The sequence below is a fragment of the Cygnus atratus genome, chromosome 7 (genome assembly GCF_013377495.2).
Source record: "Cygnus atratus isolate AKBS03 ecotype Queensland, Australia chromosome 7, CAtr_DNAZoo_HiC_assembly, whole genome shotgun sequence".
Classification (NCBI taxonomy): Eukaryota; Metazoa; Chordata; class Aves; order Anseriformes; family Anatidae; genus Cygnus; species Cygnus atratus.
This window is the reverse complement of record NC_066368.1, coordinates 35,472,260-35,486,674: the sequence shown is the minus strand read 5'-3', so window position 1 is coordinate 35,486,674 and position 14,415 is coordinate 35,472,260. Positions and strand designations below refer to the sequence as shown.

Here is a 14,415-nt window from a genome sequence, read left to right as displayed (position 1 = left end):
GTAACGGCTAAGGCCTCATTTTATCAAAGAAATCTGAACTGTATTCCCAGAGCTGAGTGCTGAGACAAGCTGGATTCAGATCAAGACCACCTCTAATTTATATGGCAGGTATGCTCCACAGGCCTACTGCACATTTCCTGTAGTTTAATCTCTTTACAAGTATCTGAAAGTTCTCCACTTTTACTCCATTTTGTAAAAAAGCAACTCTAAGCAAAGACTGCCAACTAGGGAGCATTTTGTGCCCATGTCCAGTCCTGCCACGTTTCACCATATCCTGTCACCACTCTTTAGCTCTTTAGTGGCCTGGATCTCATAAAAGCACACAGTCAAGTGACAGTATGCAGGTGATTCCAACAGATTGAATTTATAGGGTTTGATTGAATGCTTGGAATAAAGGATCATGTGTTTTGTGTTTTGGCATGAATATATTTTTAAATATATTAACAGAAATATTAACATACATTAATATGTATCAATTATATTAATAGAGAATTATATGTTAACAGAAAAATATATTAGCATATATTTTACATATTTTAGCAGAGAATTTCCTTCCTGTCTTCACACTTTCAGCATACTAAAACAAAGATTCTCCACAAGCCAAATTTTTTACCAGAACTCCACACTGGACTACTTCAATGCTGGAAAAAAATCAGTCAACTCTGTGTCGCTCAAGTTTTGCCTTCTATAATGCATACGACTTCAGAGTAACATCTCTTTTAAAGACTTGTCATATATGAAAATAAATATCAAGTCTGCATAACACTACCTCAACCAGCTTTCCCAGAGAAATGTCACTCTCCCCAGGGTTCAATAAACACTGTGGAGAATAACTGCCTAAGGAGCATTTGTATACTTTAAATAGAACCCTCTTGATCCAACAGGGGGCATACTACACATCCCTACTACAGTTTAATCTCAACCCTGAAAATAACACATGGTGCCCAATTTGACATGGGAATAAGGAAATAGCATTTTAAGGATTGTAGAATATTTTCAAAATGCATCATTCCAATAGCACAATTATTTGTTCTGTAGAATTATCAGTCTAACTGGCCTGTATGAGGACCAACCCCGTCATGTACAATAAAGTACCTCCAGAAAGTACTTCCATTAAAACAAATGTCAACCCTCTGATACTGAAGTTCACAAGAATGGCTAACATATCAACCCAGCCTTATACTCTGATTAGCTCAAGAAATTATCCCTGTTTTGTATGTCATATATACAGAATACCACATTCTATTTTGACTCTGGTCGGGAATATACAGTCAATAAAGATCTCCATTTCTCTCTACTTCTCTCTCTCTCTCTCTCTCTCTCCTTCTCTTCTTTTTTTTTTTTTTTTTCCCTCACATACACACAAAAAAAAAATTAAATAGAAATTGCAGAGATATGGATTCAGGAAGAATTTGAGGTAGCTCTCTAATTGCATATTCTTGAAGGGTGTATTAGCACCACCAGATTAGCTACACATATTTCCTAAAGTTATGTCAACACACCTGCCTGACAAATAACAGTGATACTACTGGTGGTACCCAGTCTGAATCTCTGCTTTGGTCAGTACAGGCTCCAGAATCAAAAAGCCAGATGCAACCTACACCTCTTATGGCCATTGTGGGGGAAAGAATATCCAAAGCACATAGTCACCAGTTTAAATAAATAAATAATTTGCTAATATATACACATATATGTAGGAAAAAAAAGAAAAAAAAAAGTATACAGAAAACCATTGAGATATTGTCTGCTTTTAGGTAAAAAATGAACTTTCAGTTGTTACCTTTGCACTGTTTTGGCTCACAGTTTTTCCCCTTTTCTCTGAATATTAATCTTAGAAAGAAAAGTAATTTATTATCATGACAGAGTTACACGCATTACTCACATTGTTTTATTAGAGTTTTTGTTAAAAACCTTAAGACTTTTGCTTGTCTCACTTGGTTCAAATATCTTTGTCCATTTTAAAAAAAAGCACCAGCGGAAGTTTCTCTACACCAGCTCTGCTTCTATATTATTTATATGGGATCCAAAACCCATTTTTACTAGAAACTCAGATGATCAAGACAAAGGCACCAGTAAAATGTTATGTGATATTCTTTAGGTAGTGAAAAATCAAGTGGCAACCATTACATGTATGGCATGTTATCCAGTATACAGTACAATTACACTGAAAACTTACATCAAGCTGTTTTTTAGTTTTCAGCCTTATATTGACTGTTTATTGTCACTCACTCATCTATATATTACTGTTTATGCCACTTACAAATGGCATAATCTCTGTAAGCACTTAAACAGCACTTAAGCACTCTATACACATCTCCATAATCACTTAAAATTTCCTACACAATATTATTTACTGTAAAGCTAGACGGATCAATAAAAATTCTTTGCTTTCATATTGGAATTTCATTACTACAAATATCAGTAGAAACAGCCATCCTTTCCTGTAGGGGTTTTGAACACTTTTGAACATCTATTTCTTGTTATTTGCTTCTAATAAATATTCACGTTGACGTGATTTTTTCATCAGACAGAAGTGAGAGATAATTCAAAAAGTTGGCATCTGTGGTTTGTGGTGGGGCCAGTCTGAAATTTAAACCTGCGGATACATATTAAGGTCTTCCTCTAAACTGCATTATAACAGAAAAATGAATTACTTGTTTACATTTGAAATCACAAAGTACATGACCATAAAGGACAAAAATCTAAGTAAGCTTAATAATGTGGAATCAGTTTCCTCTCTTGCAAGGAAACTATACTGAAATGTGTATCACAAGATACCTTGCATAAGGACTTCCCTTCCTTATCTATCCTGACAAACATTCCACTAGTTAGCAAAGGATATCTCGTGCTTGGACTCATATGAGGAGAGTCCTATAGAGCTGAGAATTGACAGAATACTACTCCTGGAGGAAATGCTTGGGAAGGCTCTGCTGCTCCCCTGCCTCCCCGGGCTGTACTCTCATGAACACCTGGAAAGAACTTCCATAGGTCTTTTCTAGATTGCAAGATCGGTTTCTACTGTTTGATCAAAAAAAAAAAAAAAAAGAGGACATTTCTTCCCTTTCATGAATTTAGGCTCATCAACATCTAATAATGGAATCTAAAAACAAAAAGCCTGTGATTCTGATCAGTTTTCAGTAAAGTTACTGTAGGTGCTGGACACTAAAAATAATCAAGCGGGGCTGAGAATGCAAACAGTACTTCACGTCACATTTCTGGCTAAGAAAAGGTTGCAAATATGGCTTCAAGTCTGTGTTTGAATGACTGCTATAATTCCAGGAATCCTTTTCCATGATTCTGTGGCAAATCCCTTCCCAGCATAATACTGGTTTTATGAACTCTAAAGAAGATTTGGTAGCAAGGGGCAGACAAGGAAGTGAAGTAGCATATAATTGTGTCTGAACATGTGAGTTCTTAGGCACACACTAGAAATAGCTAGGTTGATAAATTGGAATTACATGGGAAAATCTTTCTGATATTTGTCTTCTAGGAAAGAGATCCCCAAAGCATTATTTAAAGTAGACTTAACACAGATTAGATAAATACATTTAGATAAATTAAATAATTAAAACTGATTAGATAAATAAATTTAATAGTGTCATGTACATATAAATATACATATACATATATTTTTATATATATATGTGAAATTCTTTTGGAAAAGTTTTAAGTTACCATTCTATAAAGATATCTTCATACAGGAACAGTTAGAAGAGGAAAAAAATGCAAATTATTGTGGCTTTTTAACAGATAACAATTTCTAAACATACAGCTTAATATCCTAAACAAAATCTTGCACATACCTTTTCTGCATTTATTTCTGGTTACAGCATAAACTGTTTTTGAGCAAGCTTCTTCTTGTCAGTAATTGAATGTTTGTTCGTAAGAATACCTCATAGACTTGTAGCATTAACAATCTAATCCATCTGTCCTCAAAAAAAGGAAGAAACAATTCCCCGTATTTTTCCAGCACCTATATGACACTGTCTGATTTCAGAGAAATCTCTTTTTTTTTCCCCCCCCCCCCCTTCCCCTCCCCCCCCCCTTTTTTTTTTGGTTTGAGGATCCATTCTTTCAAAAATGGCATTCTATCTTTGCCCTCATTTGGAGAATTAGTCAAGGAACAAGAAAACTGCCATAAATTTACGAGAAATAAAAAGTCCTATAAAGACATCTAATTACAGTTATAGTTCTGCCACTGTATTTTAGGAAAACTCTGTAAAGTCAAACAGAAAATATATATTTACAATGTTGAGATACTTCATCTTCCAATACTAACCAGTACGCATACTCCTGTATTAGTATTATAGTATTCAAAATTTAAAGTTGAACAACAACCAGTCCTCAAATCAATACGAAGAGTTCAGTCTCAACCATACGCTCATAGGATATACATTAGAACTCTAACGAATGTTTGCAAAAGATCATGTATTCTTAGGACATTACCTAAACTAGATATTATCTTACTCTTGTATCCAATTAAGTCAGCATAGAAATTCTATTTTATTAATCTTGTCCTGTTGAATAAAATTAAATCACAATACCTAGACAAGACCAAAGCTTACCCTTCTTCCTTCAATAACAAAGACTACTATGCCCTTTGTAAAGTTCATGGCTTTACTTTTCTGGGTTTGGTTTGTTCGGATAGTAAAAAGAAAAGCTGTAAAAATACAGCATAAGGAGCACAGCAGGTATCGAGACCCAGGTGAAGGGAGTGCCTCAGCACAGCCTGCATACCCAACTCTGAGGATGCTGAAAGCTTTGGATGTTGTAGGTAACCAGAAGCTACCAAGTTTTTAGAGAGTGCCTATTTTGGAAAGGCTGGGATGCCTCCAATTTACCCATGTCAAACTTCAGGATCAAATATGTTCTGATAAAAGAACTATTCATTTAGTTTTACCTTAATGCTGTCAAAGTTTACTGGCAGTTCTGCAACTCAGTAGTGAGTGTTAACTTCTACACTTCTACAATGGATATCACAGACCAGGATTTAATTGGCTAGACCTAAAATCTTGCTTTCTCCCGGAGCCTTACTAGCTCCAGTGGAATCTACTGGATATGGACGCTTTGCATCTCTTCCACATTAAAGACAAAAGCAGTGACATTGATCTCTGAAGTCATGTATGTCCTTTTACAAAAAATACAACCTTTATGCATATAAATAACCATCTATTAAACAAACAATACATACAAAAGAAAAGAAAGATAGTGGAATAGTGCTCAAGAGGCTGCCTGTTATGGTATATAACTTTCAAACTATCTACTAATCCTGTCATATATTATCTATATGTTCCATTTTCTTGAGGTTATCTTCATAATCAGGATGCTATCACAACTATCATGGGCATTGGAACTATTTTTAATTTTAATTTAAAGAGCAATTAAAGAAAGACAATGGATACACAAGATAATAAACTAAGTGATTAGCAGCACGCAAATGACATAGGCTTAATGATAATACCCTGTTCTATTCTCCAAAGGGCCTGTTGAGAGAAGCCCTTCCTACATGTGGTTGTTCAGCTAATGTGCCTCAGCCTACAATTACAACATTGCTGACACCATTAACCACTGAAACAACATCACTTCATGAGATCCTTGTTGTCTCATTAAAATGCAAAGGGTCAGGTAATTTACCAGCATTGTGTGTCTACTTCTGTTGAGGGTAATTAGCAAGCATTACCTAGCACGGACTCCTACTGAGATCTAGTGAAACTCTCTGAAATATTAAAAAACATTTTTTCATATATTTGATGGGAATTTGAAAGATTAACAATTATAACCTCAACACACCTGTGTATTCAAGAGCCCTAGAAATACAGAAATATAGATATGTTCTTACTATCACAAGACTTTATGGTTGGTTATTTTAGAAACTAACCTTTTACTTTTCGAAAATTTACTCTTGCATACTTGGATCTAGATATGTATCTCCTTCTGCTATTAAGACTGTTTAAAAAACAAAGAGGCAGAGCAGCAAACGACCTTGTGTTTTTTTTCAAAAAGACATTTTTCTGTTAAACGCAGAGATTGGAGTAGTACAGCCAAATGTCCACGTTATCTTTCCTCCTAGTAATTAAAATTCCATACCAACATTTAAAGCAGCCTTGATGACATTCACTATTGGTTTACATCTCGTCAGGGAGCAGAATGGTCTCTTATTCTTTAAATGGAAGTTTTGGAATATAAAACACATTCCAATAAAAGTGAACAGAAAATTATGAATTCATTAAACTACTTTGGTATCTTGTGCTATATATAATATTTATATTCCAACTACTGTAAAATATGCTTTAATATCTTTAGGCAACTAAAAGGACTTAAATATTTATAAAATAGCTAAAGATAAAGTATAGCTCTCTTATTCCTACATACAGATGATGTAAGGCATGCAATCAAAGACAATAACACTTTCAACCCATTTGTCATCTTAAAGGAGCCTTTCAACTTCAGATCCCTTGTGTGCAATCTACATAAGAGTTGTTGCCTACATAGGCAACTCCAGAGGAGTTTGCTCCTTAAAAACTACCAAGAGTGCTATACTTCACATAAAACAGGGTTTTCTGAAAATGGAGACAAAACTATAAATTTGCAGGCAAAACAGCTCCAAGTGGGGCTTCAAAATACTGCTGTATTTATCTCTGGGACATCTGGGAACAGGAAGCATTTTGATTTAATATTTCATAACATAGAGGCAATTGCTTCCTTGCCTGGTGTATAATTAATGCTCATAAAAAGAGCAGGTTTTTTTATTCCTCAGCATCAGAAATGCACAAAATAGTACACCTTCATAATAGGGGGTTTGCTTTCAAGATGTTGAACAGCAAATAAAAATAAAATAGAGTCACCGTGGATTTATATCAGTCTTGGGATGCTTAAATATATTTATAGTATGTGTGAAATCACGTGCTTGATATACGGTGCTATCTACCTCTTTTGCCCAGTTTTATCTTTCTCTGGCTGAAGCAGAAGGTATCTTGAAAGCAGAGGAGGAACAAGCAATTGTGAAAGTTTGATGGTATTTGAGCTAGGACCTTGCAGCATTTCTCAAATACAAGGAAATTGCATCAAAGAAATGTGTCTCTCCAACCGTTCACCAACACATTTTTAGTTCATAAGCACTAGAATCAAAAAACTTTTTTTTTTTTTTTTAAGCAGTTTTTCTCTCCACCTAGCAGTGGTGAGAGAGACTCTCTCTGTCCTCACTCTGAGAGAGACAGGAAACCCTTCTCCATGTGTTCAGGTTCCAGCAGCTAATGCTAGCATCCAGCTACAAGGAAAATACAAGAAATGCAAATGGTTCTGTGTAGGAACTTTTCTCTCAAGGGTTTCTTGTGAGGGCTGGAAGGCTGGCTGTGTCCTGTTTGTCAGAAGGGAATGACTCCTAACATAGATGGCTTCTATAGCCCCTGAAACAAAGTTAAGTGAACAGCCTCTCTCCCATCTAGCCTCTTTAGTTTTTTTAAGTCACAATCTTGCACATAATCTAACTTTACACAGGTGGATAGTTTCACTGAAGTCAGAGAGATTTATTAACCTGTATAACATTAGGCACATAACTTACGTTTTTGAACAACAAAGCATCAGACTATAAACTTGCCAGGGCAAAGGCCATATTTTATCCTTGTATATATCAGGACTATGACAACAAGCTCTTAATCCCATCCAGAGCCCCAGTGTGCTATCATCAAATAAATAACAGCTATCAGTTGATCCATCTGGTTCAGGAGGATAAGAAATGATGTGTATGATGCCAAAAGGTAATACTGAGTTATTTATCACAGTGACCTCATCTTAAAAAAATTATTTATTTTTATTATTATTTTTATTTATTTATTTATTTATTTTGGTGTGCAAATTATGATGTGGGACCCGTGGTGGGAAGTTAGGAAACCCTTATCTCATTTTTCGGTTATTAATTTCATTACCTAGAATGAAGTTTTGAAAGCTAATAATGAAACAGAACTACAACAAACTTTCCAAAAAATCAGTTGGTTAAACAATAACAACCAACTAAATACATTTTTTTAATAATCAGATTATGAATTTTGTTTGTCTACACAAAAGAATATTTACACAAAGTGATGCTAGCAAAAATACATGGAGCACTCAGGAACACAAAACATAAGACTATCCTTACCAGGTGTAATCCCTGCACTAACCTACCAATCCTGACAAAATGATCATCCTGATGTATTTGAAAGTAAGGCCTTTAATTTTTACTTTTTCATATGATATAACAAATGAAACGTAGGAAGCAATGCTGGAGTTGCCACAAATTATTGAATTCTGTAACAGTCTAAAAGATAACTGCATTTATGATCATCAAACCTTGTATTTTGAACTCTTCACTTTAAAGCTCTTTCTTATGACTGTAAAGTCAGAGAAAAAATTCAATATTTACTAAAAAAAAAATACCCTTTCAGGATTATTCATATCAGAAATTTACTTTTTGCCTTTTGAACTTTAAACATTTCTAACAACACTACAATACAGTTATCTCTGAAAATGACACAGAACCTTTGCTAACTAAACATTTTCAGACAGCATTTATCCTTTCTCTTCATTTAAGGACTTTCCCTTATTTCCAATCCTGATAACACTATTGTTCTCTCTCTTTTGCTAACATCTTAGATAAAACAATCAGGAATAATTTATTAGTAGAGGTGAAAAATAAATTATTACCTGCAAAGACAACAGAATGTAGATCTGAAATTGTCTCCCGATCTGCTGCAAGAAAACTCCCATTAAAACCAAAGTCCACCAAAAGTTGCAGTAATATAAGACTCAACCAACAGGTTGAGAAATGAATCTAACGACACTCAGTGGTTAATGAGTACCAACATCTTCTCTTGTCATCTTCCTAAATCAAAGCTTAGGCTTGCACCAGGAAAAAATGATGATGAAAGCACCAGTGATTTTTAAAGGAACTAGATCAAATGAAACTAAACTTGTACGAGGATATTTAGCTTGTATAATCGGATACACGTGAAAGTCCGTGTATAAAATCCTGTGTATGTTTACTTATTTTAAAGGATTTTCCCCAGAAGAATCGTACCATGATGTATGAGAGATGTATTACCCTGGAGTTCATCCTCTATTTTTTATTCTTTCTTATTTTTCATTAGAGGATCTATTACGAGAACTGTAAGTGGAGGCCTTAGGAAGATCTCTTGTGTTGAAAGAGAGTTCCTAGGGAAAATTCTCGTATGTTGAAGTCCTTCAGAAAAGACCTGCAATTGCTACTATGCGGAAATACAACTACCTTGCTGTACTGTGATTTGTCTTGTAATGTCCATTGAAAATATGTTACTATACAGCCTCCCCTTTCTGTCCTTTAAACCTGCTTGAAGCCATGACTGCTTTTTTTCTTTTAATTTTTATTTTTCTACTGTTTAGTAAGTGCTTTTTTAATGAAATGTACTGCACTTACTATAAGGGACTCAAAATAAGATCTAAATCACTAACCAATAAACAAAAATTATTGAGTTGGGTATCTGAAGTTACTACCCAGAGGCTACTCTGGTACGGTATTTATAAATCTCTAAACAGTTAGGTATAATTGTCTTTCTGGTTTTTTTTGGGAAGAAAGCCAAATAGCAGTTTTAGTTACAACTGAAGAAAAATATTTTGTGTTGGGTCCTGTTCATCTGGTGGCTAAACCAACAAGTAAAATTCCCACAATGTAAGACTGAAAGAAATTAAAGGAAACATGAAAAATTATATGGAGACAGTCATTAGGTGCTACTTGAGGAAGAAAGGATGGAAAGGTCAACAGAAGGAGGGAAAGGAGAATTACTGGGGCTTTCCCAACATACTGACCAAGGCAGAGCCCATCCTAGACTCCTTCCTGGGCGTCTTGGAGAAATGTTATTGCGAGGGTACAGAAATGCTTACCATGGATCTAGTATTCTTTGGGCTTCTCTCTAAACTATCTCTTGATAAAATAATCTCACTTTCTGGTTGAGGGCACAGACTGAGAATTGGAAAGAAACAAGGGACAGTAAAAACAAATCTCCAGTACCTGAGTGTGGCTTTTTCTTTTTTTTCCACCACCACAACTGTACCTTTGTATGAACAGTTCTAGAGGAAGTGAACGATATAAACAGGACTTCTTTTATCACAAATAAGACATCTGACTGAGATTATGAGTCATTTTGTGAATAGGCAGGAAAAGCTCCAACTCTACAGCATTTCATATTTCAGAAGCTGAGGTATCTTAAGGAAAATGATAAGGTTTGCTGCAGCTTCAGTGGGATATGCTTTGGCCTTGTGTCCTTAGAATTTACATCTCCCAAAGGCAACAAACTGCCCCGATGACTTCAAAAAGTTCATTTTCAGGACATCAGTCTGTACCCTTTACATTTAGTGGGTCTAAGGAGTTGCCAAGTCAGCCTTGAAACCTTCAAAGGCCCTGAGGCTGCTTTCAGCGGGAGAGCCTTCAACGACACAAGTTCACTTTGAAGAAGTGTCTTGTTCATTTTGAATAGAATTACATACTACATTTTATGAAAAGAAGATTAGCAAGTACTTCCAGAACAGTTAGTATGCTTTTCCTTCTAATGTACGTTGCTTCATAGTTCTGTGTAGTCATCAACTAGACAGCTGATGATGACTGTAGATCTGACATCTTAGATAATTTAGTCTTATCTGCTCTGGGTAATCCAGTGTCTGCTGTAGCTCTGATCCAGTATATATTTTATTTTCTGTGCCTTGGAAGTGTAAGGACAAGCGAGCTATTTTTTTTTCCTTCTTCTTCTGGAGGTTAAAGCAGAACACTCCAGTCAGTTCAGAGGAAATTTTGGCAGGATCAGTTAGGACTCAAGGCTAGAGGACAAAAGTGTTGTCACAATATTTACAGAACGTCTGAATAATTCATTCACTGGGTAGACCCAGTCCAAAGCCCAGATATATTTTAATGGTATGAGGAGACACTAGCAAGTCTTTGTTCCTGCATGTATGCTTAATAAATTCATCTTGATCTAGTAATGATAAAAATTCAGTAGATTTAGCTTCCTTATGGAAATAAAATAAATAAATAAATAAATGAATGAAAGAAAGAAAGAGAAAAAAAATACTCTGTTGGGAGCTGGAGGTCCTGTTGTTACAGAACTTTGCCTATGAGGAAACCTTGCTGTCATATGTCCACCCCTTTTTTTGTTTTACAAGGCCTTTTCTCTCAGAACTCATCTGATTTCAGTTGTTGGTGCAATGCTACTTCCTTGGTTGGAAAGGGGATATTTAGATGGATACAGAATGTTGGCTAGTGCTGAATGTTTGTGCAGACAGGTTTGGAAGAGACTTTGCTGGTAAAGGAGGTGAAGAGGGTGAGACTTTGGGAAAAAGGGAATGAAATCCCAAAATTTGGGGGTTCTTTTCCTCCTACTAACAGAACCACAGAATCATTAAAATTGGAAGAGACCTCTGCGATCGATCATCTGGTCCAGCTGTCCCCCTACCACCAGTACTGCCTGTGTCTGCACACACAGGACTGAAAGCAAGAGCTGAAGTGTGAACCAGAGCCATACCTGAGGTCAATGGACTGTTTACTATCTCACTCATTCAGACAACTGATTGCATTAGTTCCCTCTTTTGTTTTCTCTTTTTTTCCTCTTCTTCTCCTCTTAATTGTCCCTAATCAGAAATCTGTCAAAATCCTCTCATCTTCTCTGGACAGAAGATCACTCAAAAACACAAAATGAAGTAAAAAAAAAAAAAAAAAAAAAGGAAAGACAGCTAAAAAACAACAGCAACAACAAACAAAACCACTCCTCGTTTTACTTATGGTGTAGTGGGAGCAAAGAGGCATTTCCATCAAGCAGCTGAGCATCCTGAGCCCCTGTGAGCCAAGGTGGCAGGTCACCCTCAGGGAAGGGCTGCAGAGATGCTCCTGGTTTGGCAGCGGGGAGCTGCAGCCACTGGCCACAAACCCCACCAAGCCCATGGATGTGGGCACCCATGGGTGCCTGCCTATGGCTGCCAGAGCCCCCAGCTCCTCCTGGGCCCCCTGCCTGAAGCAGGCTGCCCACAGCCCTCTTTTTGGAGGCTTATACAAACTTTGAAGTTTGTATAAGCTGATGTGAACTGGAATGTTTACGCAGAGTAAGTACATTGAATAATACACAAACATTTAAGCAAAAGTACAGTGCCCGTTCATGCTGTAAATAAAAGTACTTACTTGCTAGTAATAAGCTGTGAGGTGGTTCTAGTATGCCACTTCTTGACCAGCAAAAGTTGAATCATGTTGTTTATATAATTTTCACAATAGTTGTGACCACTGTGTTAAAGTTCATTTTGTCAACTAAAATGTTGCATTGGATATAATTTCTGGTAAAGTTTGTGCTATCTATTGGTCTAATTGCTTCCAAAAAACTAACCATTGCATTCAAGGTCTTTCTAGAAAATTTACTGCACTAAAAGCAATGCAACCAATTCAGTAGTTATGGACACCATAATCAGAGAATTTACTGGGAAGATACTTATGAAGCAACTAATTTTAGAAATAACACCTCCTAGTCAGTGCTCCAAACTAAAATAGGCTCCTGGTCATCTGCCTTATATTATGCCTTGTTTCCACAGAAAATTTGCAGAAAGAGTCACCCTTTTTACACGCAGAATAATATTTGTCTGAAGAAATGGCCAGGAATTCCAATGAACTAGCCTATTGTCCCTCTGCTTCTCTGTATCAGCACCACTGAATAGGTCTGAAGGGATTTAGACCATGACCTCCGTCTACATTTCCTGAGCAATAGGGGCTGTACCGCAGGAGCAACCTGAGTATTACAGAGTCACAGATCCATACAACAGCTCAGGCTGGAAATGACATCAGGTGATGTCTAGTCCAACTTCCTGCTCAAAGCAGAGTCCGATATTAAATTCCCCTTTTTTTTTTTTTTTCTTTCTTATTCTGAGCAAGCATTTTCCATATTTGAGAAGTTTCCATATTCTATTCAAGAAGATATATTTCTGAGCCTCTAATACTTGGCTCATAATTCTAAATTCCTGATTAGAGTGTGAAGACAAAGAACTTAGTCTTAGTTCTCCCTCCCCTTGAGGTAAAACTATCTCTAGGTCAGGCTCACGGGGAAACTGCAGACCAAAACACTACCCTTTCTACACCTACATTTAAAGCAGGGCTGGATCCAGAGGGAATATTTGCTGCACCACTTCCTATGTTTATCAAAGGTAGGACTTCAGCTGCATAAGCTGCAAGACCCTTCAGGGATGGAAAGATGATTAATTTTACACTGATAGTCTTTGCCAGGGTGCTTATGACTGCTTTGCAGCTGCTTTGCGCAGCCACAGTTGGTGTAAAATAGCCTTCGGCTCCCAAGGAATCAGTCCCCCTACTCTCAGCAAAGACTGAAAGATTTTGATCAACATCCTTAAATGGGATGAGTACATGTCAAAGCATGCGAAGACATCAGCTTTGAGTTAATTCTAAGTGGCTTTTTGAGCAAGAAGGCACAGGAAGTATAAAGAGATTTAATTTAAAATTTTTGCTCTTTTTGTTTAACTTTGTGGCTTGTACTACTCAGCTCTTTTTCTCTCTGGCTGCAATGTGCTTTACATAAAAGAGAAATGTTTTTATACTGAGGCTTAAGGTATTCCAAAGTTACTATGACTTAGCTTTGACTCTATAACATCAACTGCCCTGATAAGAAAACCACTGAGCAGGGGATGGTGAGCAAGCAATGATTTCATACATTTTTTTAGGACAATTTTAAAAAAAGAGAGAGAGGGGGAAAAAAAGAAAGAAAGAAAAAAAAAAACAGATTCATGTTCATTCATTTTTCCTCTGCAAGATGTGCTTTGTGATGTAGCAGAGACACTACGTGACTGTCCCTTTAAAAGCCATCATACCAATCAGCAGGTTTAACTGTCAGGGAAGCTGATGTAGGGCTCTTTGAATTACTGAGTGAGGGATATTCTTCTTGCCAGGTCCTGTCCCCTGTAGGCACTGCAGAGAAGTATTATAGGGCAGTCCTTACCTTGGGAATTAGCCTGCAAGACCCCAATGCTGTCATCAAACTGCATAGATTTGATGTTGAGTGACGCCAAGATGCATTCCTTGTCCTGCAGCGAAGCATCATCAATATTATTCTGATTGGCTGACAGGATAACGCACATGTCGCAGAGGTTGATGTTGACAGCCCTTAAATCAGCCCGACTTAATGGCGTACCCTTCGGCACAGAGAAAAAAAAAAGGGGGGGGGGAGTTGCAGGAAAGGAAAAAAAGAAAAACAAATTAAAGATTGAGAAGGAGCTTTGGGAAATTATTTAACAAGTATCTTTTTTATGCTCTGACATTAAGCTGGTCTAACTATGTGCCAGGGAATAGGAGATGTGTGCTAATCTAAAGAGTAGTTGGTGCTGATGGCAGCATTTTGGGTTCGGTCTCAATACTCAGTCAAGCTA

The 14,415-nt window shown here is 36.7% G+C and overlaps 1 protein-coding gene across 20 annotated transcripts in view; it reads right to left on the bottom strand.

Moving 5' to 3' along the window:
• KCNMA1 (potassium calcium-activated channel subfamily M alpha 1) overlaps positions 1-14,415 on the bottom strand; it is a 475,606-nt gene that overhangs the window by 30,539 nt on the left and 430,652 nt on the right. For 14 of the 20 annotated variants that reach the window (XM_050712039.1, XM_050712038.1, XM_050712032.1 and 11 more), the window contains one exon: positions 13,989-14,181. In XM_050712039.1, coding sequence (XP_050567996.1) covers positions 13,989-14,181 — 193 coding nt within the window. Of the gene's footprint in view, positions 1-8,682; positions 8,728-13,988; positions 14,182-14,415 lie in introns of all 20 variants that reach the window. The other 6 variants (XM_050712034.1, XM_050712035.1, XM_050712041.1 and 3 more) reach the window with 2 other exon arrangements.